The sequence below is a fragment of the Carcharhinus amblyrhynchos genome, chromosome 31, assembly GCF_965287045.1.
Source record: "Carcharhinus amblyrhynchos chromosome 31, sCarAmb.v2.hapA, whole genome shotgun sequence".
Taxonomy (NCBI): Eukaryota; Metazoa; Chordata; class Chondrichthyes; order Carcharhiniformes; family Carcharhinidae; genus Carcharhinus; species Carcharhinus amblyrhynchos.
Genome location: NC_137354.1, coordinates 12,640,984 through 12,668,350, shown reverse-complemented (window position 1 = coordinate 12,668,350; position 27,367 = coordinate 12,640,984). Strand labels below are relative to the sequence as shown.

Here is a 27,367-nt window from a genome sequence, read left to right as displayed (position 1 = left end):
GGCACAGTCACATCTCATACCACCAGTAAATGAGGAATTGAATGAGAAGATGTAGATCTAATAGTCATGTGATAATGCGGCCACTAAAAGGGTCACATGACAGGGGCATGGGCATTCTCCCCGGAGCGCGGGCAGAGTGCAAGCATGGAGTAGCTGTTTAACTAGGAAACAAAGCATTTTTTGTTACAAGTCCCTGGTTGCCAGTCTTTGGGAACACAGCACTTGTACAGGTCTGAATCAAAGACCAGAAGGAATCCGTCTAATGCCAGCTCCATCACAATATTCTTTCTACTGCAGCAAAGCCTGATATGGCTATTCAACACGTTATGGCTGATAACATCCACGTTTCACCCGTTACACCTCAAAGGCGTTTATTTTTGGGGATGAATGAGCTGTTCCGAAATCTTCCTTGAAGGGAGACAAATCCACAGCACAGAAGGAGATCATTTGGCCCATTGAGTCTGTACCTACCACAATTCTACCCAGGCCCTATTCCCATAACCCCCATTTACCCTGCTAATGCCACTGACATTAGGGTTGATTTAGCATGGTCAATCAGCCTAACTTGCACATCTTTGGACTGTGGAGGAAACTGGAGCATCCACAGAAAACCCACGCAGACACGGGGAGAATGGGCAGACTCCACACAGACAGTGACCCGAGGCCGGAATCGAACCCAGGCCCCTGGCACTGAGAGGCAGCAGTGCTAACCACTGTGCCACCGTCACCAGCACAATATTCTGAATAAGTTCTTATCTTGCCTTTGTACCAATCTGACCCTTGGTGAGGTTGAAAGAGAGACCGAAAGGAGCCCACGACATTGCTTCATTGGACACAAATACAACAATTTTAATCTGAGAAAAAATACAAAATGAAACCATGTACAATATATGTACAAACTCTTTTTTTTGTACAAGACAAAATATTATCACCAGATATCATATATGACAGAGCCAGGTAGATCAGGTCTGAGCACCATCATATTATCTCCTCTAAATTACCTAGCAAAACAAAAACGCAAACTGAAAAGAGAAGTTGAGAAAGGAAGGTGACTCTTTGCAACGACACTCCATCTTCAAGGTCGACGATGAACAGGTGGGAGCAAAGAGAATGGGGAATTAAGAAACCAAAATCGATAGGAATAAAGGCGCACAAATGCAGAACAGAAAACATGCTAAAAATAATGAAAATGTACATTTTTTAGTAAGTGTAGTAAAGTTAGTTTTTTGTTGTTGTTGTTGTTATGTAGTCGTCCACTGAATCCCCAGACTCTGGCATCACGAAAGAGTCAAACTGAATGGAAGGTGCAGAAGCACAAGTTCTTAAAACAGGCTAACAAGATCTCCTTGTTAACATTCCAATTAATATTCATATATTTTATTCACAATTGTTTCACTCTACTTCCTACAAAATTTAACGACAAAGTAATCACAATTCAAAAATCACTCCAGAACATAGTGTTGTTGGGTTGCAGTATGGACGTGTTCAGTACTGCAGCCGGAGAACAGACATTAAAGCTGAGATAGTTTTAGCTAAAGTTAAGAGCCTATAACTGATGGAACTGACACGTTGCAAGGTGTGCAGAAACAATAAGGTTGCCTGCCATGTATCTTTTCCTATCCAGTGATGTGAGTTTGCATTAGGTCCGGTCCAGCTCTCTTTTGGCCTTCTTTGTTGCTCTCTCTCTTCTGACCTTGTGTTGCTGGATAAAAGTAGATGTCAAGGTGGCTTCCAACGTTATGAGAAAGGTGGGAGGAGGGGGACGGGGGGGTGGAGTCACGCCAAGAGTCAAAGATTGAACTGCTTTGATCAATAAGTGTTGCTTGAAGCTATGTAATAGGCTGAAATGGTGTGCAGGCTTGCTTCAGACAACTCTGCATTAATGCTTTCTACCTCACTGAGTTAACATCGACGTCTCTTTATTCTCTCAGGATATACTGCAAAGTATGATCTACTGTCTCTGTGATCTGTGTTAACTACTTTGTGTCTCAAAATTCCCGTTTCAAAACAACTTTAAAAAATGGAGAAAATGAACAGTGTAGAAAAATAGCACTTAGCTTGCAATGTTCTCTATCCAAGATCTTGTAGGTTTACATTTCATTAAAGCAGAGGAAAAAAAATCAATGGATAACGAAGAAATGGTGATGTTATAATGTGGAACAACCTTTAATATGGGACTTGGTCTATGCCCTATCTCAACACAAGGACAGATAGCAGCATATAGTCTGATAGCGCTCACATGCTGGTTATCAGGCAACAATGGACGCCTCATTTGCCACTCTAAAAGTATACTGTTTTTATTATTTTGTTGATTCAGGGATTGGATACATTGAAATCATTTTTTTTGTGACCTTCATCCTCCAAGGGGAAACAAAAGAGGAACAAAATAAGAGTCTGGTCACAAATAGACGGAAAGAGAAGCTACAAAGTAGAAGATGACAAGGTATTGCATTTATAAAATACATTTTTTTTTAAACATAAATGGCCATAATATTCAGTCTGCATCGATTGTCTTCAAGTCATCAGTAAAACCATCCAGTAAAACCTGTGATTCCATGCTGGACAAGCAGGTAATTTTCAAGGGCAGAATTATTACTTCTTCTTGGTGGTGTAGTATCCATAATCCTTCACCTGTCTTTAATGGAACACGGTAAGGTCCATGGAGCATTGAAGCTAGTGTCCTATTGAAGGAGCTTCACAAAGTCTCTCTCTCTCAAACTGGAGTTCATACAGGTATCAACATTCATCTTCGACCTCTCTGATTGGTGGGATCAAACTGCTGGTAGATTTGTACTGATTGATTTGATTAGCCATGTGAGAGCTCATTGGTTTTATTTGAATGTTCCTAGGGAAGGTGCTATCAGTTTCATCTGTAAACCATTTCTTTTCTGCAAGCAAGAGGAAGGATCCGCAGAAGATCGAGAGAAAGAGGAGGAAAGAAAGAAACAAACATTGTGGTTAGTTTTGTGGGCTGGAAAAATATGTTAACGTTGTAGCATGTTTGACAGATTGTAAAATTGGAATTCATGACATGTTACCTCCTCAACTGTGATACTGACTGATTAAGTGGTTTAAATTATTCCCTGTGACAGAATGATAAAGTTACAATCTGTTCTGACATGATCTACAGGTTGCCAGCATTCTGCAGTGTCCATCCACATTCATCTTCACGTCAAACAGACATTTTTTTGTAGCTGTAATTCAATGGAACTTTTAAAGTAATCAGAACACCTGAATTATTGATAGGGTTTTTATGTGGAGGGTTCCCAGTGGACTGGAGTTAGAGAGAGAGAGAAAAAAACCTGCATTCTAAGCCTTAAAAAAAGCAGTCTCCCCTAAACCAGTTCAATTGCTTTGAAACTATAAGAATATGACTCAGAGGTATTGTAAATGTAAAATAAAATCAAAGCAACAAAAGAATGACTACATTTCACTTTGACAGCTTTTGCAAAAACCAATAACAGTATGATGTCTTGTTTGATATTTGGAGATCGTTCAATTTTACAGGCAAATTTCCTTTCTCCTCATTTTACTCCTCCTTGCCTCTGTGTCTCCTCCGATAAAGCAGGTCTAACAGGACAGTGCAGATTTAAATACTTCTCCAGAACCACTGTCAGGGCTGTTTCCAAGTCTTGCTCATCAAGACCACACTATACAGCTAGTGAATGAGACAGTTTACGTCTATGTCAGCTTTTTCTTACCTCGGAGATGGAATACTTTACTATTCCACAGTGTGTCATTTGTTACTCTAGTTAATAGCCTGGCTGAACTCAGATTCACTCAACTGAGGCAAGCAAGCTGAAGTGACAGGCCACTCTAGTCGGTGGGTGCATGACTTCCAGGCTGGGAGCCAAGGATTCAACCATTTGGGTTCCTGGATGATTGTACACAGACATTTGTAAAACATTCAAGTCTATCACAATTGGAGAATGCTATTCTTGCAGGATTAAACCTTCAGATGGGTATAGACTAACAGGTGGTGGAATTCAGGAGCTACTTTTGTAACTTTAACTTAGCCCCCACCCCCCCCAGTGGGAACAAACCAGATTCAGGTTATAAGCCTGTTTCATTCCAGGCCAAGATATACATTGACTAGTGGAGAATTAAAATTGAGTGGGGTGTAAAACAGTTGCCAAATTTGAATCCAATTGGTTAAGGCAGACTCTGCTGTGGAAGCAGAGGTTTTGAATGTTTTTAAGGCAGGGGTAGAGAGGTAGTTGATAAACAAGGGGGTGTAAGTTGGCTACAATCAGACCAACCATGATCTTATTCAATGGTGGGGTAGGTTTGAGGGGCCGAGTGGCCTACTCCTGCTCCTAACACATATGTTTGGTTACTATTGATTAAAATTACCCCATCACTGTTCAACACAATGCAGTTAAATAACTCTTGTACCTTTTTTTTTGTGAGGGACATGGAAATGAAGCCTCACTCATGATCTTGCAATAGAGCTCTCAACACTCAGGATTTTGTTTCTTTGTCAATCAGAGTGACAGTTAAAACACAGGTAAGGAGCTGGGTGGCCATTTCTTCAGGATGAGGTACATTAGCTGTACACCCAGGGTGAAAAGTCAATAATGGGGAGAGGGGGACTTTGCTTCTCATTACATCACTTCCTTTCCCAATGTGGTGGGAACAAGGAAAGTTGTTTTAAAAAAGTATATATCTTCTGTCAAATATTTTCCAATGCAGTAATATTGTTTCTCATAGCATTCTCTGACCTGAAAACACAAAGCAAACCCATGATTTATATCCCAAATCTCTTTTTTTTTTAAAGCTTGACTCTTGGTTTATGAATCAGTGAGGCTACTGTAGATAGAAGGTTTGACTTAGCAGAGTTCCATTTCACACAGATACAGCCAAAAATATATGTCGTCTTTTAAGTGTAAAGTTTTATAACAGCTTGACATGTTAGAACTGGGTTCAATTATCTTTAAAACCGGAGACTTCACAAATTTACCACTAGCCCAATCCATCACACAAACCAGCCTCCCATCCTTTTACTCTGTCTACACTTACTGCTGCCTTGGCAAAGCAGCCAGCATCCTCAAGGACCCCACACATTCTGTCTTCTGCCTTCCTCCATCCGGAAAAAGATACAAAAGTCTGAGGCCGTGTACCAATCGACTCAAGAACAGCTTCTTCCTTGCTGCCATCAGACCTTTGAATGGACCTACCTCGCATTCAGTTGATCTTTGTCTCCACCCTAACTATTACTGTAACACTACATTCTGTAACCTCTCGTTTCCTTCTCTATCAATGGTATGCTTTGTCTGTATAAGGCACAAGAAACAATACTTTTCACTGTATACTAATTCATGTGACAGTAATAAATCAAATGAAAAATTAAAAGATATCTGTAAAGCAGTGTTTGGTTAGAGCATGATATTATGAAATTTGACACGCGTGAACTTTTTTTCACCCCCAGCCAGTGTTGGAACCTCATGCCCTTTATTTTTGTTACCAAGGTTGATGAATCATATTCTGTAACTTGGGTATCTGCCCTTTTGAGAAAAAAAGCCATTAAATAAAGCAATGGGTATACATCCCAATCCCACGAAAGGTTACATTGCCCAGGTATGAAGTGCCATTACATTATTGTTATACTCTTGGAGCAATACATACCTTCATACACTTTTTGTGAGGGATATGATTTCTAAGTAAAATGAAGCCTCAATCATGAGACATACCTTCTTGGCTAAAACAGATTGTCAATAGTTGATGTTCTGCCAATAGTTACACGTAGATTTAATCAATACTGTTTCACAAAGCAGGAGAAAGATATTGGTGGAGAGATGCAGACTAAAATATTTGTCACCAATTATTTTTCCTTATAGATTATTAGCCTCCAGGGGAACTGAAAAGGCTGTTTTTCAGAAGTCAGGAAGATTGAGGAAGAAAGTGATCCATGTTTATAAAATGCAAAGAGGGGAAGAACGATATGAAAAGTCCATATTTGACTATGGAACTGAGTGGGTTTCTATTACTTGTAAGGGCGTGTTTAGTGAAATAAATCAAAGGAGACATGCGCACAGCAGGCTTGCAATGTAGTCCTACGAGTGTAAAACATAGGATATAGGCTTTGATAATCCGCTCTGAATAACGGCAGATGTGGGTTGTATGTGAAGCTGCTGATAAGGAATTTCAACAATTATTGTAGGTGTATTTTGGAAATTTTGGGCAGTTTGAAAACGATAACTGGCTTAGTAACTCATCTTGTATCAAGAGTCAGAAAACAGCAGGTGAGACAAGGAGAAGGTTAGCTATCACTGCTGAGGTGCTGGAGGGAAACTGGCTCAAATTCTTACAGTTAAATCATTCTGAATTTCTAACTGTGCAAAACATTTCTAAAGATCTCAGATTACACAGCAAGAACTACATTAAAGTGTGAGAATATTTTGAGGGGGTCCATCGTATTGATTTTACTCCAGGTTGTCATTCAATCAATGAAAACATTGGACTAAAACCCTTCAGGAAGTAAAATTTTGTAAGCACATCCTAAGTGGAAGTGAGTCCTGGGCCCAGTCTCTTGTTCCAATCAGAATACCATCTTTGTCGAGTCTCTCAAACTTGGGATTTTTCCCTCAATCTAGTTAGAACCAAAACCCAAACTTTTCAAAGTGGAGAATTCTTTCACTGTGAATGAAATAGGAAGCTGATTAGAGATCGGGAAGGGTCTTTATCTCCTATGTATTCCAAAGGTTCACAAAAAAAGTGGCTGCGTATTTTGCACAGCATCTGTGAATACATGAACTCTATCCCTATGGAATGATTGTATCACAGCTTGGTATGGCTCCTACTCTGTCCAAGACTGTACAATGGGTGGTGAATGATGCCCAGTCTGTCACACAAACTAGTCTCTGTTGATTCTGTCTCTACTTCCCATTGCCTCAGGGAAGCAGCCAGCATAATCCAGCGCCCCAGACATTCTCTCTTCCACCTTCTTCCATTGGGAAAAAGATACAAAAGTCTGAGGTCATGTATCAACCGACTCAAGCACAGCTTCTTCCCTGCTGCCATCAGACGTTTGAACTTTTATACTAAGTTGATCTTTCTGTACACCCTAGCTATGACTGTAACACTACATTCTGCACCCTCTCCTTTCCTTCTCTATGTAATGCTCTATGGCATACAAGAAACAGTACTTTTCATTGTATGTTAATACGTGACAATAATAAATCAAATAATTAATATCAATATTTCAAATGTGAGTTTTTTTTTGAAAAAATTATTAGGGATAGGATTTATAGTTATTTGGAGAGTAATGAAATGATTAAAGATAGTCAGCATGGTTTTGTGGAGGGTAGGTTGTGCCTTACTAACCTTATTGAGTTTTTTGAGAAAGTGACCAAAGAGTGGATGGGGGTAAGGCAGTTGACGTGGTGTATATGGACTTTAGTAAGGCGTTTGATAAGGTTCACCATGGAAGCCTTCTGCAGAAATTGCAGATGTATGGGATTGAGGGTGAGTTAGGAAATTGGATTAGGAATTGGCTGGCGGATAGGAGACAGAGGGTGGTGGTTGACGGTAAGTATTCGACATGGAGTTCAGTTACGAGTGGTGTGCCTCAGGGATCTGTTTTGGGACCACTGCTGTTTGTAATTTTTATAAATGATCTGGATGAGGGTATAGCTGGGTGGATTAGTAAATTTGCTGATGACACCAAAGTCGGAGGTGTGGTAGATAGTGAGGAAGGGTGTCTTAGTCTACAGGGAGACTTGGACAAGTTGCAGAGCTGGGCCGAGAGGTGGAGGATGGAGTTTAATGCGGAAAAGTGTGAGGTAATTCACTTTGGCAGGAATAATGGATGTGTAGAGTATAGGGCTAACGGTAGGACTCTGAATAGTGTGGATGAACAGAGGGATCTAGGTGTATGTGTACATAGATCCCTGAAAGTTGGGAATCAAGTAGATAGGGTTGTTAGGAAGGCTTACGGTGTCTTGGCGTTTATTGGTAGGGGGATTGAATTTAAGAGCCGCAGCGTCATGTTGCAACTGTACAAAACTCTGGTGCGTCCGCACTTGGAGTATTGTGTGCAGTTCTGGTCCCCACATTATAAGAAGGATGTGGAGGCTTTGGAGAGGGTGCAGAGGAGGTTTACCAGGATGTTGCCTGGTATGGAGGGGAGGTCCTATGAGGAGAGACTGAGGGATTTGAGGTTGTTTTCATTAGAAAGAAGGCGGCTGCGAGGGGACCTTATTGAAACATATAAGATGATCAGAGGTTTGGATAGGGTGGATAGTGATAGCCTTTTTCCTCAGATGGAGAAAGTTAGCACAAGGGGGCATAGCTTTAAATTAAGGGGTGGTAGTTATAGGACGGATGTCAGGGGTAGGTTCTTTACCCAGAGGGTGGTGAGGGATTGGAATGCCCTGCCTGCTGCAGTTGTGGATGCGCCTAGTTTGGGGGCGTTTAAGAGATCCGTGGATAGGTTTATGGATGGAAAGGGTTTGGTTTAGGTTAGAGGGTCATCGTTTTTTAACTGGTCGGCGCAACATCGTGGGCCGAAGGGCCTGTTCTGCGCTGTAATGTTCTATGTTCTATAAAAGTGCTAGTGAACAGAATTGTGGACAGAAACTTTGCTAACAATGTAGTGAGGAGCCAACAAACAGTAGAGCTATGACTAATCAAGTTGGCTATTGTCCATTTATAGAGTGCACTCTTGCGTTCTGTTGTTTTATAGGCACGATACAACAAATGGAAAACAACCAATGACTTTGGTTGCAGGGCGCTCCAGCCAAAGGACTTCCTTCATTTTGTTGGGTGGAATATTTTAGTTTGGTGATGGTATTACAAATCACCATAGTCCTTCAACTCAGTTACAGGCAACAGGAAACACAAGGCAACTTTCAGCTTCAGTAATCAAGCAGAAAATTATAAACATAGTAACCCACAGCATTCTTAAATGACCTGAGGTTTAATAATTTACCAGTGATTGCATAATATTTCCATTTCTTTGGGCCATAGCCTTTCATAGAAGACAACAAAGTAGAAACAAGGAAGAAACAATTTAAGAGATTGTTTTCTCACAGTGGTGACAGTAAAATGCTCTTGTACTATCATTTCCAATCAATACAGTACATTGATACGGAGAATTTTGTGTAAAATTGGTTCATTAGGGTTATAATTCTTTAAGGATTTCATGACAATGACGTGGTTCTCTATAAAGAACGGTATGACTGGTAAACTGTTTTTAATTACCATAGATTTCAAATATTATCCTTATGTTTCTAAGTTGCCTGCACATTTTTTTTCATTCAAGATTATCACTATAACCTAAGGGATGATGATCCTATGAAAACCATGGAAGCGTGTATTTGAGATAATGTAATGCTCCAGGCAACGGTTACCCATCACTGTGTTAAATGAGAGGAACAAGTGGTCAAAATGACGGCCCTGCACAACAGATTGACATAATAAATAAGAGCGTGTATTCAGGGATAGATAAAAATGCGTCTGAGAAAATTACATACGTTTGGGATTATTTGTTTACAGGTTTAAGTGCCCTGTTACATTGTGGCTAGAATTGTTAATGCTCCACTCAAGCCACCTCCCATCTTCTCTCATCTAAATCTTTTGTTGTAACTCACTCTTCCCTTGTATCTCGTGTTTGCTTAGCTTATCTGTACTATTTGTCTTAATCACTCCATGTGGTAACAAGTTCCATATTATCACTATATAAGTTTCTTCTGAATTCTCAGTTGAATTTATTGATGACCATCTTGTATTGATGACTCCTTCCCAATAAGAAACATTTTCTCTGTGTCCATGCTGTCAAAACCTTTCATAAGTTTACATTAGCCAGCCTCTCAGCCTTGTTTTTGTCAAGGGCCAGTCAAGTAGCCCGTCAATCTTTGTAAATTGAATTCAATCCCAACATTTCCTTTTTATAATATGATGACCAGAACTGCATACAATATCCGAATTTCAAGGCTGGGTTGGCTGCTAGACTTTCTGTTATCCATACAGAGAGGGTGGAAAGAGCCCAAAGTGAAACATTACAGGATGTTGGAAATACTCAAAAGGCCTTGTAGAATCTGTGGAGAGAGAGAGAAACAGAGTTACTGGGTGGGATTCCTCGATCTTGTCAGTGGCTCCCCCAACACCAGTGAGAATGGAGAATTTGGTGCTTAGCCAAAACTCCATTCATTGCAGCAGCACAGGAGAACACCAGCCATGGATGAAGCTGGAGGCTTTTGGCAACTATTTCGGGTCTTTTCACATTGTTTTAATGTCATGTTATCGATCTGAGAAGTTAACTCTGTTTTCACTCTCCACAGGTGCGGCCAGACCTGCTGAGTATTTTTCAGTATTTTTTGTCTTCATTTACAAAAGATCCAGGTATTGGTTTGTGTGGGTCATGCCCTGTATGAATTGAACATTGAGGGAACCTCGGGTAAAACACCTTTTTGAGACATCAAAAGGAATATTTGATGCAGATTTTCTCATTTTTATATCGTCAAAGTTAAGGAGCAAAACCCAGAGTGCAGGATACCAAGATTTAAAACAGCTGTACTTATGAATATGAAATAGGGGCAACAGTAGGTCATTTGGCTCCTCAAGCTTGCTTCACCATTAGTTAGGGTCATGGCTCATCTCCAATCCTACGTTCCCATCTACACCAATAACTTTTGATTCTCTTGCGTATCTACCTCAATCTATCTACCCCTGCCTTACAAATATTCAGTGACCTCCCCACCTTCACGCAGAAAGATCCAGGATTCCACAACCCTCAGAAAAATATTTTCCACATCGTTGTCCTAAAAAGGCGACCCTTAATTTTAAAAGTGTCTCCTACTTCTGGACGCACCCACAAGAGGAGACATCCATTCCACATCCATCTTGTTGAGATCATTCATGATCTTATGTACTTCAATCAAGTCACTTTTCACTCCAGTGGAAACATGATGTGGAAATGCCGGTGTTGGACTGGGGTGGACATAGTAAGAAGTCTCACGACACCAGGTTAAAGTCCAAAAAGTTTATTTGGAATCATGAGTTTTTGGACCACTGCTCCTTCATCAGTTGAGTGAAAGGTCACTCCTCATCACACAGCTGATGAAGGAGCAGCACTCCGAAAGCTCATCATTCCAAATAAACCTAACGCACTTTAACCTGGTGTTGTGAGACTTCTTACCTGTGTCCAGTGGAAACAAGCACAGTCTGTCCAACTTTTCCTTATAAGACAGCCCATTCTTTCCAGGTATCAATTTAGTCAACCTCCTCTGAACCACTTTTAACGTATTTTCATCCTTCTTTAACTAAGGAGACCAAAACTGCACACCATATTTGGTCCTCACTTTTATGCTTAATTCTACTCCTAATAAAGGATAGCATTCCATTAGCCATCTATATTCATCATATCCTGCCAATCAAAAAAAGACTCATTTATGCATATTTTGTTTTCTGTTAGCTAGCTATGCTTCAATCCATGCTAATATGTAATCTGTATACCATGAGCTTTCATTTTCTGCAATTGCCTTTGATGTGGCAGCTTATCAAATACCTTCTGGAAATCCACGTACAACATTTCTACAAGCCCCCTTTATCCACAGCATGTATTACTCCTTAAAAGAACTCCAACAAATTGGTTAAACAAGTTCCCTTTCACAAATATGCTGATTCTTCCCAATTCAACAATACAAAATGGAATACAATATAACGGAAGAATTAAGTTATAGCAAGCTTTGGTTTAATGGCCCAGTGGTTAAGGAAGAGAATACTGAAGGAAGTGAGTTGTTCCAGAGGTTTGAAGTTCTGCAAAGTAACAAGAGAGTCTATAAGATACTGTGAAGACTCTTGATTACAATACAGCAAGGAGAAAAAGTGAATAGTTTCTAGGTCAGATTGGAAAATACAGAGGAACTCAGAGAATATTGGTATTTATAAAATAAAGATAGGAAACATTCTCAAAGCAAATTGAGAATATAACTGAGAGAAAGATTCCTCATCAGCTGATGAACTTTTCCTACTTTTCTGTCCAGTTCTGTCCAGGGCGTAGAGAACTCTGGAGAAATATGACCAACTTTCAAATATTAGATGACTAATATTTTGCAAACAATGTGTGGACCAATGATGATGAACACTTTTTCTGAGAGAAGAAAAAACTGTGCTACTGAAGAACTGTTAAAAAAAAAACTTAGACACTTCAGTGAGTCAATAGGCATGGAGGCCATTAAAACTTTGGAATAAAATAAATAGAGGTGCTGTACTCTGTGCACATACAATCAGAAATAAATTGCTGAATGCAGAAGTATCAGTAAAAGTGCAAAATATGTACAGTGATGAACGTAGGAGGTCTTCGACACAGATAAAATAGGGTCACAGACTTCTGAGTTGAGGGAAAAGGAGTCAGAAGATGACCCATCCAACTGACAGGAAGCTAGCAAGCTTAACTTTAGTTGGAGCCATAGTAAGGATATTTGGTTGAGAAGTTGTAAAATGTTTGAGATAGTTATGGCAATGAAAGACACAAACCCAAGAGTTTGTGAGGTATAAAACCAAATGATTAAAACAACCATGCACAAAGTATTGTAAAAGAGAATTGCAAAGAGATGGAAGGATCTTTACTGAGGACAGACTGAGAGGAGTGAGCCACAAGGCATTGCTTTCCCTTTAAGATAGTGTTGTACGATATATCATTCAGTAGACATGTGGCTAAATGGGAAATCAAATGTGGCTAGTTGCAATTTTGATTAAATACAAAATAGACAACAGTTCTCTCCTTGGGCATGTGATTTCAATATTTATATTCATATCTGCATGTGTAATTTGGTCTTTTCGTGTGCAGGCTGATGAAATGGTAAGATAAAAATCAGAATGTTAGAGTCTTGTACACTCGCTGATTAATGTTTCAGTGAGTTTCAATAAATGTACATATAAATTACATATACCTGTACTGTATGAGCATTTTATGGCCTTTCCTACTACTATTGCAAATGAATAAAAGCTGTAACCGCACCTATAGCCAGTCATCAATTTCCATCGGACAACACAACTGTAGAAACATATTCTGTTCTATAACCTCCAGTCTCTCCTTGAGGTTGAACCAGAGCGTTTGCAACTTTAGTATTGCATTTGATCCTGGGATGAGTTTCTGGCCAAGTCTGTGCCATCATTAAGGACCCTATTTCCATCTCCATTACATTCTCTGACTTAGTCCTGCCTCAACTCAGCTGAAAAGCTCATCCAATGCCTTTGTTATCTCGAGACTGGACTATTGTATTATTCTAACACACTTCTAGCCAGAGGTCATCCAAAACTCTACAGCCGTGTCCTGACTTGCACTACGTCCCATTTATCCATCAGTCCTATGTTTGCTGACCAACACTTGTTACGTTTCTTAGTTAAGGAACATCTCGATTTTAAAATTCTCATCCATGGATTTCAAATTCCTCCATGACTTCACCTCTCCCTATTTCTGAAATTTCCTCCAGCCCCACAATCCCAATTTTAATTGCTCTGCTTTTCCTGGTTAGGTCTTCAGCAGCTGAGGTCCTAAATTCTGGAATTCCATATTTAAAATGATCCTTGAAACATACTGCATTTGGCCACCTGCCCTTGTGTTCAGTATCAAGTTTTGTTTGGTAACACGAAGATAAGGCAAAATACTCCAGATGCTGGAATCTGAAACAGAAACAGACAATGCTGAAGAAATCAGTAGCTTTGGCAGCATCTGCGGAGAGAGAGTAGAGTCAACGTTTTGAGTCAGGATGAGTCTTTGTCAAAGCTCTCTCCACAGATGCTGTCAGAGCTGCTGAGATTTTCCAGCATTTTCTTTTTTTGTTTGTTTGATGAAACACCTATGAAGCACCTTGGGACAGGGACATTTTACCACATTAAAAGATGCTATACAAATATAAGATGTTGTTATTATCATAGCAGAGCGAACAAACTGAACCAGTCACTTAGAGCAGGAAGAAAGGAATTGGTAAACGCAAAACATGGCAGATGCTGGAATCTGAAACAAAAACAGAAAAATGCTGGAAAATTTCAGCAGGTCTGACAGCATCTGTGGGGAGAAAATAGAGCCAATGTTTCGCGTTTACATGACCCTTCATCAGAGCTAACAGAAAAGAGAGTCAACAGGGATTTATACTATGAGGGTAGGGAGGATGGTGGAATTGGACAAAGGGAATGTAAATGAGCATCAGAAGGCTGAGAAGGTGTTGAAAGTGTATATTAACTGATCAGAATGGAGTTGGTGTTTGTTTTTGAGGAAGTTACGTTTAGCAGCTCTAACAGTTGGACTTACAGATAAGTTGCAGAGTGACCAAGCCAGCTGGTCAGATACAGCCTTCGAGGGATTGCAGAATGGCAGCCTTAACTGCAGTGTGGGTCAGGAGTGACTGAAATTTGAGAGTTTCCTGCAGAATGGGAATATCATTAACATTTTCACCAAAGGAACCAAGTAAATGGAGTTAGATCAAGCAAGAACAAATAGAATGGTTACAGCACAGAGACCTGTGCTGGCAACCACTGAGCTGGTCCCATTTCCCCCGACCTAATCCCATAAATCTGAAAATGCTTCCTCTTCAGGTGCTTAAGTAATTCCCATTTGAAAGCCATGATTGAGTTTTTCCTCTGCTGCCCATTCAGGCAGCACACTCCTGATCATAACAACTCTTTTTGCATAAAAAAGGATTTTCTTCATGTCAAAGACAGACAAGAAGTTTTCAAAAGGCCATTCCTATTAGCTGGTGTATAGTGATAAATAAAACCGGTTTCATTTACAATATGTACCTAACTGCAAGGTATTCTTTAAGAGACCAATATAACACTGATCAGAACAGCCTAGATATAGCTTATAAGTTGTTTCCTTTAAAAGAACCAACTAAAACAGCAGTAACAGGTCCACTCAATTCCTATCAAGTGTGGGAATGATATATAGCAATATTATATAAAGGGAAAGAGGAAAAGTGCAGCATCTTAAGGGAGCATTGTTCATGCATTCCAACCATGTCTAGTACCAAGTAGATGCTAAGGGGGGTTTGGAGTGGATGCTGTGTGATTCCATAATGCTCAGTTGGAAAATACTGTTTTAACGTTTGATGGGAAAACGAGAGCATTTTCTGACATAATTTGCACTTTGTGAGAAATCAAGGCTAAACAGTATATTCTTTTCTCCTATCCCAATGGTTCACCAAATTACAGTTTGGACAATGGCCGTGCCCCAATGCAAGTGGTTAATCTCCATGCATAAACTTGGACAAAGACGCCAAGAAGCTATACAATAGTTTAAATGTCTCAGTCTCCATTAATTTGGCAGTAGAAAAGGTGTGTTGCACTGTTTCTTATGGAATAACACACCTCAAAGTGTTCAATTGGCTGTAAAACACTTTGTGTAAATTGGCTGCCACTTCTGTTAATTTACCAAAGTTTGGAAGTATTCCATTGGCTGAAAATGCTTTGTGATGGCCTGAGATCCTGAAAAGCATGGTAGAAAAGTTCAGAAAAGGTTCAAAAATTGGGCAGAGGGATCACAAAGCTAAAAAAAAACACCCTTTCCCTTCTCTGCAACCTCCCTCTCACTCACTCCTTCCTCTCTCCACACCAGTTGTCCCCATGCATTCCTTTTCCTCTCCATCTCCTCAACCTCCCACTCCCTCGCTCTTTTCCCCCTCACCCTTCACACCCTGATGTAAATTATGAAGAATTGAGTCATTGTGTTTAAGTATACACCTCTAACATTTCACTGGAAATCAAATAAGACTGTTTAAAAAGTTGCCATGCGTGGCACAAAGTTAAGATGGTAACTCCATGAGAGATAGAATCATGTGCAGGCCATTAAACCCTTCAAGCCTGCTCTGCCATTATAGTTGATCTAACACTCACTAAGGCCACTTTCCTGTTCTGCCTTCTTTCCACAATCCTCAATTCCCCTACTGATTAAAAAGCTATTGCTCTCAGTTTTGAAAATGTTCAAGGACTCGACCTCCACAGCTTCCTGAGGTAAAGAATTCCAAAAATTCACCACTGAGAGAAGAAATTCTTCCTCAAGTCCATCTTAAATAAGTATCCTGTTATTTTGAGACTACCCCCTCTGGTGCTACTCTCCCATGAGTGGAAACATCCTTCCAACATTTACTCTCCAACTCCCTGAGAATCTTACATGTTTTAATCATATCATTCTTCTGAACTCAAAAGGTGTACAGATCCAATGTATTTAATCTCTCTCCTTCTGGCAGTCCCTCCATATTTGGATCATCCCAGTAAACCTCCTCTGCACTGCTTTCAATAAGAATAGATGTTTCCTTAAGTATAGGGACCTGAACTGTAATGTGGCCTCAGTAGTACCTTGTACACTTGCAACAATCCCTCTTTAACTATAACTGGCTTTCACTGTTTCTTGTTGGCTACAAAGCACCAGCTGACCTCTCTGTGCTTTGTTGATATGAAAGCCATCACCAATATTCATATTTTTTGTATGAGATTTGAAACAGATATGATCTCTCAGGTGGGCATAAAACCCACAACTTTCAACCAAGAGTAGGATGGATCCTCCCCCTCCGAGCAGAACCTGGCTAATATTTATCTCTAAGCCAACATTGCTAAAACAAATTAAATTGTCATTATCCCCCACTACTATTTGATGGACCTTCCAGTGTGCAAATTGACTGTTAGTGACTACAGTTTAAAAGTACTTTGTTGGTTGTAATAGCACTTTGAGATGGCCTTTTTTTAATTGTTGTCAAATAAACAGTAGTGACTCTATGACAGTTCCATTTTAAGATAAACAGATACTCCTGTTGACATGCATATTGTTATGTCTGCAATAATTTCACTTTTTATCCCTTTAAAAAGGGTTTAATTTCCTGCATGGAGCAAAAATCATTGCAATCACTTAAAAAAAGCTGATTCTCAGGCATAGGCAGGCAAGGAATTCTGTATTGTTGAGTGGAGCTGACTGACAGTCTCCATTGAGTTGTGCAATCTCTTACATGCTTATTGATCATTAATGTCACTCCTCACATCTCCCTGTGAATGTTGACTGCTCTAATACATACACTACGGGCTTGTACTCCACTTACTATACAGCAACAAATGGACCACAAGCCTATGAACAAACTGCAAAGAGCTTTGATGTTACAGAATACCAACTCCCTAGTCTCTGTGTTACTACCTCAGAACGCATTCCTTTAAGGACAAATAATAAACACACCTACAGCTCTCCGAGCCATCAGCTCAGCTTAAGTTTGTGTGTAACTAGTAGTGGAAGAAAGTAATATCTGGTTGCGAAGGCTCTCAGACTGCTTCACACAAAAACATGCACACAATCCATCAAGGCAACATGTTCCACCTGTAGCGAGAATGCTCAGTTGCTGGATTTGCATCGGACCAATATTCCTGCAGAGATATCTCCAACTATGTCTTGCTTGAAAAACAAGCAGTTGGATGTTGGAAATTTGGTGGAGTTTTGTGCGGGTGGAAATCTTGTCTCCAAGTGGACCTTCAAGGTCAGCCAAATACAATTTTTAGGTAAATAAGTGAGTAATAGAATCACAAACTGTAGAGCTAATAGACATTGTGAGATAGAAATGGACAGAGTGTGCCACCCTATCTGATCAGGCTTTAGGAGCTATCAGTGACAAATAATCAATCTTGTATGCAGCCCGAAAGCTTTCATAGATATTACTTTCTTCTACTGTTGATTACATATAAACTTAAGTTGAGTTGATGGTTGGTTCTATCAGATGTTGGTATGTTTATTATTTAAAGTACTGGATACATAGGTAGGAACACAGAGGCTGGGACCTAGACATTTGGAATCTGCACCAGTTTTACAAGCATAAAACACACAACTACACATCTAGTATGACATGTACAATGCTTGTGTACACATTCTACCCTGGAGGTGCACTGTCCCCCATTTTGGTGACAGCTCTGGTATCATGGCTAGGGCCTGTACCTGAAATAGGTGTTAGACCCTTTATCAAGTTGGTCTGCTCTGACTGCTGTCAGTGTCCTCTTATGTTCAGGAGAACCAAGTCTACATGTGGCATACATAGTAGTACACAAAGGAGGCTGCCTTCAAAAAGGCACATTTTAACTTAATTGTCCCCATTCGGCCCATCGCCTTATCCTTATCCCCATCTACTTCAGATGTTAATCATTTCATTGGCAAGCCTCCTGAGGATGAGCAGTTGATAGTCTCAGTTGATGTAACCTGTTGAGTGGTCTTCAAGTTCTGTAGTCCCTGTTCGCAAGAAGCCAGCGCTATCCAATTTCACAACCACTAACCACTACCGTTTAAGGTCTTCCCATCTCTCCGCACCCCCGACTCTACAAGCACACTACAAGCAGTGGAATTCCATTTAATAAATGTGGACCGGAGAGAGAGAGAGAAAGAAAAAAAGTGACAGTAAACTGCCAGGTAGTCATGAAAACCCCACTGGGTCGTTCACCAAAGGGAATATCCCATCCCTACCTGCGCTGGTCTGCAACAAGCTGACTCAATACAGGTTCAAGCCTCCAGAGATTGATTAGCAAACCACTTAGCTTCAGTGAGGCTGTCCCCCCACTGCCATCTGTTCAGGGTAATGAGGAATGGTCAATAAATGCGGTTCTACCAAGCTTGCCTCTCACTGGAAGATGAATGAAAAACACCATAAAAAATGCAGATTGCGCATGCAAAATGCAAACAGGCTGGCACAGTGACTGAGAGCATCAGTTTAAAGTGCTGGATGATTGGCACACATCTGTAAATGAGATGGCACCACTTTTGAAGAAGCCGTTCAAGAGGTGGCAGTTGTTTCCTCATCTGGAGGCAAACAGCTGCTGTTTCTATCTGTCTCTGGGTAGGCTTTCACATCACAAAAAAAAATTAAACTGTCAAGAACTGTGCACGAAGAAGGTAATGGATGTGTTTTTTTTTGGCTCTTGGTGCAGTGAAGGCCAGCCTGCAATGTAAATGAGGCAGCGTCTATAGCAGAGTCAGCACCGAACAAAAACACTTCTAGTTCATTACTCAGTGCCTAAAACTGGGGCAGCAAATAACTTCACACAAAAACATTTACCCACCTCCCAAAAAGTAGCAAAATATTCAAAGACGCAACACCACGCACAGGGACATTTTGTCAATTCATATTCCTGAATTCTCCCCGGGATTTTTTTTCTCTTTAAAAGGTACAGCCGACCCCACTGTTTGTTTGTCCAGGATTTCTCCACATGAGCTGACTCGGTTTAAATACTTAACCCACAGCCTCGCTCCAGGCTTTGGGTGGCAAAAGAACAAAGGAAAAACTGGGAACCAAATCGTCTGGCGGAAAAGCACAAAAGGAACAACAGAATTTATTTGCTCTGGTTAAAGCACCATGTTTTTGAGTAACCGTTTCCTGTTATCCTGATGTCGGACAAGGACAGAGTTATTACCCTGCTGTGATTCTACTGAAGACAATAAGTGTTCCCAGGTCAGTAACAGAGGCCAGAAGCAATTCTGAGTTCCCGTGCAGTGACCTAAGAAGACTGCCACCTGCTTTGTGTCACTCTGGCTGGGAAACTGAGCTCCGGCTCGCACTTTGATCTGGCAACTGTAAAAATTCCAAACATTATTTTTCTGGGGAGAGGGCAGAAGGCTGAGGACTCGAAGCAACTTGAAACAAGCTGGAGATGGCTACGGCCACTTTGCCGCTGCCTCCAGAGCAATATTTAATGAGAGGAGACCTCCCTCGGTGGAACCAGAGTGCAGGCCTCCAGAGTAAGGATAGTCACACACAGGCCAATGCAACAAGAATCAAACTCATTTTAATAAACAAAGATCCACCAGATTAAAAATTAGGGTTAAATTACCTCTTGCAGCTTGCTGTTCATCAACTACTGCACTTGAGGATTAATGCTGTCCCTGATGTCAATCTATTAACAACACCACTGTTAAACATGCTTGTTAAGGGCACAAAAAGAAAGTTATCCTTTGGGTAATGCAAGCCTGTGGGTTGTTAACAGAATTCTGCTCAGATCAGGAAGACGACAACCATTGCTGTACTTTAGCATTTGAGTCAGCATGTCACATGGTGGAAAACTGGAGAAAGAAGTTGCTGATCTAATGGTACATCCAGGGAGCAAGTGATGAGAGACCACACCGAGAATATGGTCTCAGCAGGAGTTACACTTCAACTGCCTGGAAACCATTTCAAATTTTAGTTTTGATGTTAGAATGGAGCCCAATGTGCATTTGGACATCAGTGCTATTAATAAAATAAATCATGCTCTCCTGCAGGATCAGTGCGTTTGAGCCATACAGAGGAGCATTATCCTTGAAAACTTGAATCCTTGACTCCTGATAGTAAGTACACGTGTAAACATCAAATAAAGATAGGCTTAACTGTAATTTCCTGGTAGAAGAACCTATTAACTTTCAATGCTCAAATGGTAATTGTAGTCAGTCGGACACTGGGTGGTGACTGAGGACCATAGAACCATGGTCCAGCAATGAATCAGCATCTTTAAAAGAGTATAACTGGGACAAAGTGCTCGAAAATAGGAACACTGGGATCAAGTTTAGAAACCTACTTAAAATACAGCAACATTTACTCAAAGTTCAACTAAAGGAAGATTTTCAGGAAAGATTTCACTTTAGTTTACGGATATTATTCATCCTCATAGAGTCATAGAAGTTTACAGCATGGAAACAGACCCTTCGGCCCAACTTGGCCATGCAGCCCTTTTGTTTTAAACCCCTTGGTTAGGGGCTGAAAGATCTTTTATATCCACCTGACAGAACAGATTGATCTTCATCAAAAAAACACAGTTCCTCCAACAGTGTAGCAGTCTCTCAGTACTGCACTGCTGGAGCGTCAGCTGAGATCTTTGTGCTCAGGTCCTGGTATGGGATTGAACACACAACTTTCTGACTCAAAAGCAGCATCATCAACTGGGCAACAGCTGATACTCACTGACAAAATAAATGTCCAAATTTCTGTCTGGAGTTATCTTAATATTATAACCCTGCCTCCATGTTTTGGGCGAGGGTGATGGGGGTGGAGTGGCAACTTTTCTCCTCGTCTCAAGGCTTGAACCCCAGCACAGTACATAGTCTGTCTGCTTTCCAACTGAGGCATTCTCAGTCTCCTAACGGGCCTGGATTTTACTTGGTAGCACTAACATTATCAAGATGTCAGTTGTGTCCGATATCCGTCAGTCACTGCACTGTTAACAACACCCAGAGCTGCCCTGCTGTGCTGGAATGTAAACAATGCCAGTCCTATTAATTATCTTGACTGTAACCAGAGTTATTTTTACTAGAATCTGGCTTGGCACATTTTATAAATATTTCAGAGTGAACTCAATCTTGCTGTATTCGATTAATGCTGTTTTACTCAGTGTGACTGGATTAAACAGCATCAACACAAACTATTTCAGCATTTGATCACAGCTTGCAATAATATAGCACCCATAACGCACCCTCAATATAGGAAATTATCCCAAGATACTTCACAGAAATATAATCAGACAAAAATAGTGCTGAACTTTAGAAGGAGATATCTGGAGAACTAGCCAAAAGCTTTTGGAAGAAATGGGTTTTTAAGGAGGGCGGAAGTGGAGGGGCAAAGGACTTGAGGGAGGTAATTCCAGAAAGGGTGGAGCTTGAATGGCTCAAGACACAGCTTCCATAGAAATACAGAAATTAGAATCAGGAGTAGGCCATTCGGCCTTTGAGCCTACTCCACCATTCTTTTGGTCATGGCCGATCATTGAATTCAATATCCTGATTCCCCACTTCCCCCACATCCCTTGATCCCTTTAGCCCCAAGAGCTATGTCTAATTTCTTCTTGAAATCAGACAATGATTTGGCCTCAACTACTTTCTGTGGTGGTTCCACACATTCACCACCCTCTAGGTGAAGAAATTTCTCCTCACCTCAGTTCTAAAAGGCTTCACCCCTTATCCTCAAACTTTGATCCCTAGTTCTGGACTCCCCCACCATTGGGAACATTCTTTCTGCATGTATTCTGTCTACCCAGTTAGAATTTTATAAGTTTCTACGAGATCCCCTTTCACTCTTCTAAACTCCAGTGGATATAATCCTGACTTAGTCTCTCCTCAAATGACAGGCCTACCATCTCAGAAATCAGCTTGGTAAACCATCACTGTACTTCCTCTATAGCAAAGACATCAAAACTGCACACAATACTCCAGCCTCACCAATGCCGGACACAATTGCAGCAAAACATCCCTATTTCTCTACTCAAATCCTCTCACTATGAAGGCTAACATACCATACTGCCTGCTGTACCTGCGCACTTACTTTTAGTGACTGATGCATGAGGACTCCAAGGTCTCGTTGACTATCCACCTCTCTCAATTTACACCCAGTCAAGTAATAATCTGTCTTCCTATCATTGCTACCAAAGTGGATAACTTCACATTTATCCACATTATTCAGCATCTGCTATGCACATGCCCACTCACTCAGCCTGTCTAAATCACACTGAAGCATCTCTATACCCTCCTCACAACTCACCCTCCCACCCAACTTTGTATCATCTGCAAATTTGGAGATAATACATTCTGCTTCCTCTTCCAGTTCATTATAGTGTGAACAGCTGGGGTCCAAGCACAGATCCCTGCGGAGCCCCAGTAGCCACTGACTGCCAATCAGAAAATGGCCAATTTATGCCAACTCTTTGCTTCCTATCTGTTAATCAGCTTTCTACCCATTTCAAGACATTATCTGCATGGTAGTCTGTTATGTGAGACCTTGTCAAAAGCCTTCTGAAAGTCTAAATAAACCACATCCATTGGTTCTCCTCAGTCAACTCTATTAGTTATATCCTCAAAGTATTCCAATCTGATCAGGAAAGCACAAAAGACCAGAGTCTGAGGAACTTCTGAAGTGAGATTTGAGTAGGGGTAGGGGTGAGCCATGAACTGATTTAAACATCAGGATGAAATGTTTTTGAATTGAAGGGATGATGGTGAGGTCTCAGTTCAACGTATCTCAACAAGATTAGGAGTGATGCGTGAGCAGGACTTAGTGAAAGAAAGAATACCAGCAAAGTTTCCCATCAGCTGGGGTTGATGGGGAGCGCAGGGTGGGAAGATTAGAATAAGTGCTGGAGGTGACAAAGGCATAGATCAGAGTATCAGAGCAGAGGCACGGGTGAGGACAGGTAATACCATGACGTTTAAAGTAGATGATCTTTGTGATTTAAAAGCCACAATTCTTTCTTTGATGTCAGAGTATAGACTTCAAATTAAGAACATTTGTTTCTAATTAAAGGAAGGGATGGTTAGAAAGAGGGTGGAATATTTTCTCTCAAAGTACTTCACCAATCTCTACCGAAAAAGTGACAAAAAGTATCTATTATCTGTAATGAAGTAACAGTAATTCTGTCTTTGCAGGGAGACCTGCTGTATCAGGTTTTTGAATGGACCTACCTTATATTGAGTTGATCTTTCTGTACATTCTTGCTATGACTGTAACACTACATTCCGCACCCTTTCCTTTCCTTCTCTATGTACGGTATGCTTTGTCTGTATAGTGCGCTAGAAACAATACTCTTGACTGTATACCAATACATGTGGCAATAATAAATCAAATCAGATCAAGGATCTGCAATTTTGCATTGCCTTTAATCCAGAGCCACAGGTTATGGTTGTTGTTGACTGACTCCATTCAAGCCAATAGGGAATGAGTGATCTAGACTGGCCTTGGTGCCAAGACACAGCTACTCAACTTCAGAAATGCCTTCAGTCACTAACTAGCTGCACTTTACTTATTTGTTGGATGGTTCCAGATCAATGGCAGGTTTAACAAAGTCATTCTACATTTATAAATAAAAGGTCTGACATTACTGCGCTACTAATGTTAAAGATCGCTATTCATGACTGAGTTACTTAAGAGCAAGTTTTCACTGTGGATCCACCTTCAACACAAATATATGAAACTGAACATAATTGATTCTTAAGATAAAATGCCAAACTCGTAATAACGCCCGTTTCCCCTTTGCAGAAAATTAAACTTTCTCATTCAGCTGGCGCAACTTTTGGCTGGGGCAAGCAAGGGATTCAGTTGGTTGGTCATCGTAGATTCCTTAAGTTTATCTCAAATGTACAAGGTATACAGTAACATGGGATGTCACTACAACTGGGACTTAAACAAAGAAAGCAAAAGATACGTACGCACATACATAAAACATGGGTGTGGTTTGAAGAGGACAAGTGACATCTGAGCAATAGTGTAGGGAGAAAAAGCATCATTGGTGTTTTGGGCCTGATAATACAGACTGGTTCTCAGCCCAGAGCTTTATTATGATGCTTTTATCCATACAATACTGCTTATTGTTATGTATCCCACAATGACACTCCTTCTTGACAAATTATGTAGAAACGTGTTGAGGGACAGATACACGATACAGAATGACTGATTCACTAAAACATCAATTTCAGCAAACTGAATTTTCGAGAAGAATGAGAAGAGAGGTTCGCAGAACCACAGTGTGAACAGGATGATTAATTGCTCAGCTGACATCAACATAAAATCAAATGATCCTGTCGGTCTCAGACAGAACAATGTGCTGAATGATAGAATCTGCATACACTGACAGATTCCAATTGGTCACAGGGCAATCACATGAGCAGCAAGACGCCACATGCAAAGGAGCGGGAGAATGATGGACATACAGGGTCACATCTGTCATGGACAAAGCAACAGCGACAGCAGCAGCAGCAGCAGACAGCTCATTTCGGCCAGAAAGCATAAACAAACACAAATTATTTGATTTGTTTAAAAAAAAAGTATTTTTACTATATTTTATTTAACAAAGTTTCACAAGGACAAGTATGGAAAGAACCCACGGCAATTGCCATATCATGCAAAACCAATGATAGTCATACCTTGGCTCATTCTAGTCATCCTTGTAGCACTTTAGAGAAAAAGTAAGTAAATATTCTAGGTAAGTTTACAATTTTCTTAAACTATCACATTTTGGACTCAGCACTTTCACTGGCACTGCCAGACAGAACATTCAAATCTCCTGTAAATAAGACATTGTCAGTGAAAGTCTACTTTGGTTCGTATTTTGTTTTAACCATAACACACACCCACTGGCAAGCCCATGCTTTGAAATAGTGGTATAGTGTAAACATTGTTTTAGGAAAATATACTGAATGGAAAGAGGTTGGGGGGGAGGAAAGTAAAAATCATCTTACAAATATTGGCTTCCTAAAAAAAAAGAATACATTCCCACAAAACACCAGAAAGCAAATGTCCTGCTTCTATGAAAAATCAATAACGTGTATATGCCAATTGCATCTATGACAGTCACACAAAAGGAGTGCGTTTAACTGTCTTCATGAATACAAACTGTGATATGAAATGGCTACTGTATGAAAGTGCCTGACACACTATTTTCTTTCTTTTTTGTTCCTTCTGCCAAGATTCACATCACTGAACCATCCCAGGAAAACATGACTGACTTTTTTTTAGCTAAGGAAATAAAAAAAGTTAATTTAAAGAAAAATGTGACATCAATTCTCAGGGAGAGAGAGAAAAAAAATGACAATATAACAGTCAAATCAAGGAAAAAGAAGAATGCTGTGCATGACTCGCTAAATTCTATGCATCACTCCCCCACCAAAGCTCTTTCAGTTGTGCCTGTGCTAATAGGAACATGCTATTCAATCAGTGACAATGCAAAAATGTCATGAATTTGAAATGCTTTGCCCTTATTACCAACAGGACAATAGTCATTTTCCCTAGGAGTTGTTTGGATATAACTAATTTCCAGTTTAAGGTAATTCTAAAAATCTTACCCTTTTCTGTACCCTAATGCTGTGCATTAAATAATTACTATTATTATGCTCAGTGTAAAGTAACAAACATTAAGTAATTAAGTGTTTCAAATTGAAGTATGTCAGTAGTTGCTGCTGATAGTTAACTGGTGTTTGGTAATGATTGGTTTTTTAGGTCCATCTGATTTGTTGCTGTTGTGCTGCAGGAGATGGACGATGAAATTTGTTGACAAGCACATGCATACAGACGAACATGTGCAAACATACGTGATGCAGTCCGTGACAAAGGGAAGCTCGGCGCTGGGGAATGGACAGAGGTGGAAATTCACAAACAGTTTTTCATCAGACAGCAGGGTCAAGCACATACTTCTGCTTTTCCCGAGGATCCCGGATCTTGTTGCGGTTTGGACGGTTGGTGGTAGTTGGGATGGAGTGCACAGACGAGCTTTTCTTACTGGAAGAGTGAGAGGAATGAGACGAGTGCGATAAGCTGCCACGGGATTGGCCAGCATTGTGGTCAAATTGCATCAGACAGAAGATCACATCCGTTGAGACTAGTTCAAATTCATAGTGTGGATTAGCAATCACATATCTGAGAAGGAACAGGAAAACATAAATGAACCATGCAAGCAACTTAGTAGTGGAACATTACAATGCATATAAGGACCATAGTATTGCCAACACGTATTTAACTTTTGCCTAAAGCTGTAATACGTTGACAAAATTTGCATTAAAATGCACTGCCCAGAAATGTCACTTTACTAATGATATATGATGTTATCACAATTGCAATAAAGGTCATTTAAAGCTAACTCACTGAGCAGAGAACTGGTGGAACAGTGGTTTTATATCCCATCTGATATTATACTCTATTGACTTCAATGGAGTGTACAATTGGACAAGCTGTAAACCACCTTTCACCAGATCCAAACAATTGGTCAAATTAGGCCAAAACTGCCTGCCAACATTTCTATAAGATGTTTCAACAAGCAAAGTTGAACATACACAAGATCCATTGCTTCACTGCTGTGTCAAATAGCATCAAGTCTCAGGAAATTTGGGAATTATCATTTATCTTTTCTGAGGACCTATACCCAAAAGCAGTGGCATAAGGAAAATATGTAATTTCTTTAAAATGTCTGTGGAATCTGTAAATGTTTTTAAGAATGTTTGAAAAGGACTTTTAAGAGTTTGCATCAGACGTACAGGGATCATTTTCATGAACAAGAAATACCGATCCATGTGACTTGGTGACCCTTGGCCTGGAAGCAGTATCAACAAGAAGCAAGGACAGAGTTCAAGCAGAAATTATGATTTGGACAGTTCTATGGCCGTGCTTCAGTTTTGTCAGAGCAGACCAGACCGTTTAATGAGGTTTATTAAAGGGGTCAACTAAAGGAATTGTCCACAATTATCATGAAACTAGTTTAGGGAGGTTCTAGGGGATTATGCTGTTTGAGTGACAGTGGTCGCCGGAGTCTTGGATGGAGTTACAGGTGATTTGAGCACCAAATCCATTAATGAGAAGATCCTGTATTCCAGAGACCAAATTGGAAAGACTTTGAAATTGCAAGATTTTTGTGGGGGATGATAAGAATGTTTGTAATCTCACGAGATAGTCATTGTTATCTCTGC

The 27,367-nt window shown here is 40.3% G+C and overlaps 2 protein-coding genes across 14 annotated transcripts in view; one reads left to right on the top strand and one right to left on the bottom strand.

The window, feature by feature from the left end:
• lrmda (leucine rich melanocyte differentiation associated) overlaps positions 1–5,811 on the top strand; it is a 1,032,656-nt gene extending 1,026,845 nt beyond the window's left edge. For 2 of the 3 annotated variants that reach the window (XR_013889722.1, XR_013889720.1), the window contains one exon: positions 2,318–2,453. The gene's annotated coding sequence lies outside the window, so the exon portion shown is untranslated. Of the gene's footprint in view, positions 1–2,317; positions 2,454–2,849 lie in introns of those variants that run through there. The other variant, XR_013889723.1, reaches the window with a different exon arrangement.
• kcnma1a (potassium large conductance calcium-activated channel, subfamily M, alpha member 1a) overlaps positions 829–27,367 on the bottom strand; it is a 754,381-nt gene continuing 727,842 nt past the window's right edge. For 10 of the 11 annotated variants that reach the window (XM_080215698.1, XM_080215701.1, XM_080215700.1 and 7 more), the window contains 3 exons: positions 26,100–26,324; positions 24,836–24,864; positions 829–2,888 (listed from right to left, as the gene is read on the bottom strand). In XM_080215698.1, the coding sequence (XP_080071824.1) occupies positions 2,737–2,888; positions 24,836–24,864; positions 26,100–26,324 (406 nt within the window). In that variant the 3' untranslated portion in view covers positions 829–2,736. The remainder of the gene's footprint in view (positions 2,889–24,835; positions 24,865–26,099; positions 26,325–27,367) is intronic. The other variant, XM_080215703.1, reaches the window with a different exon arrangement.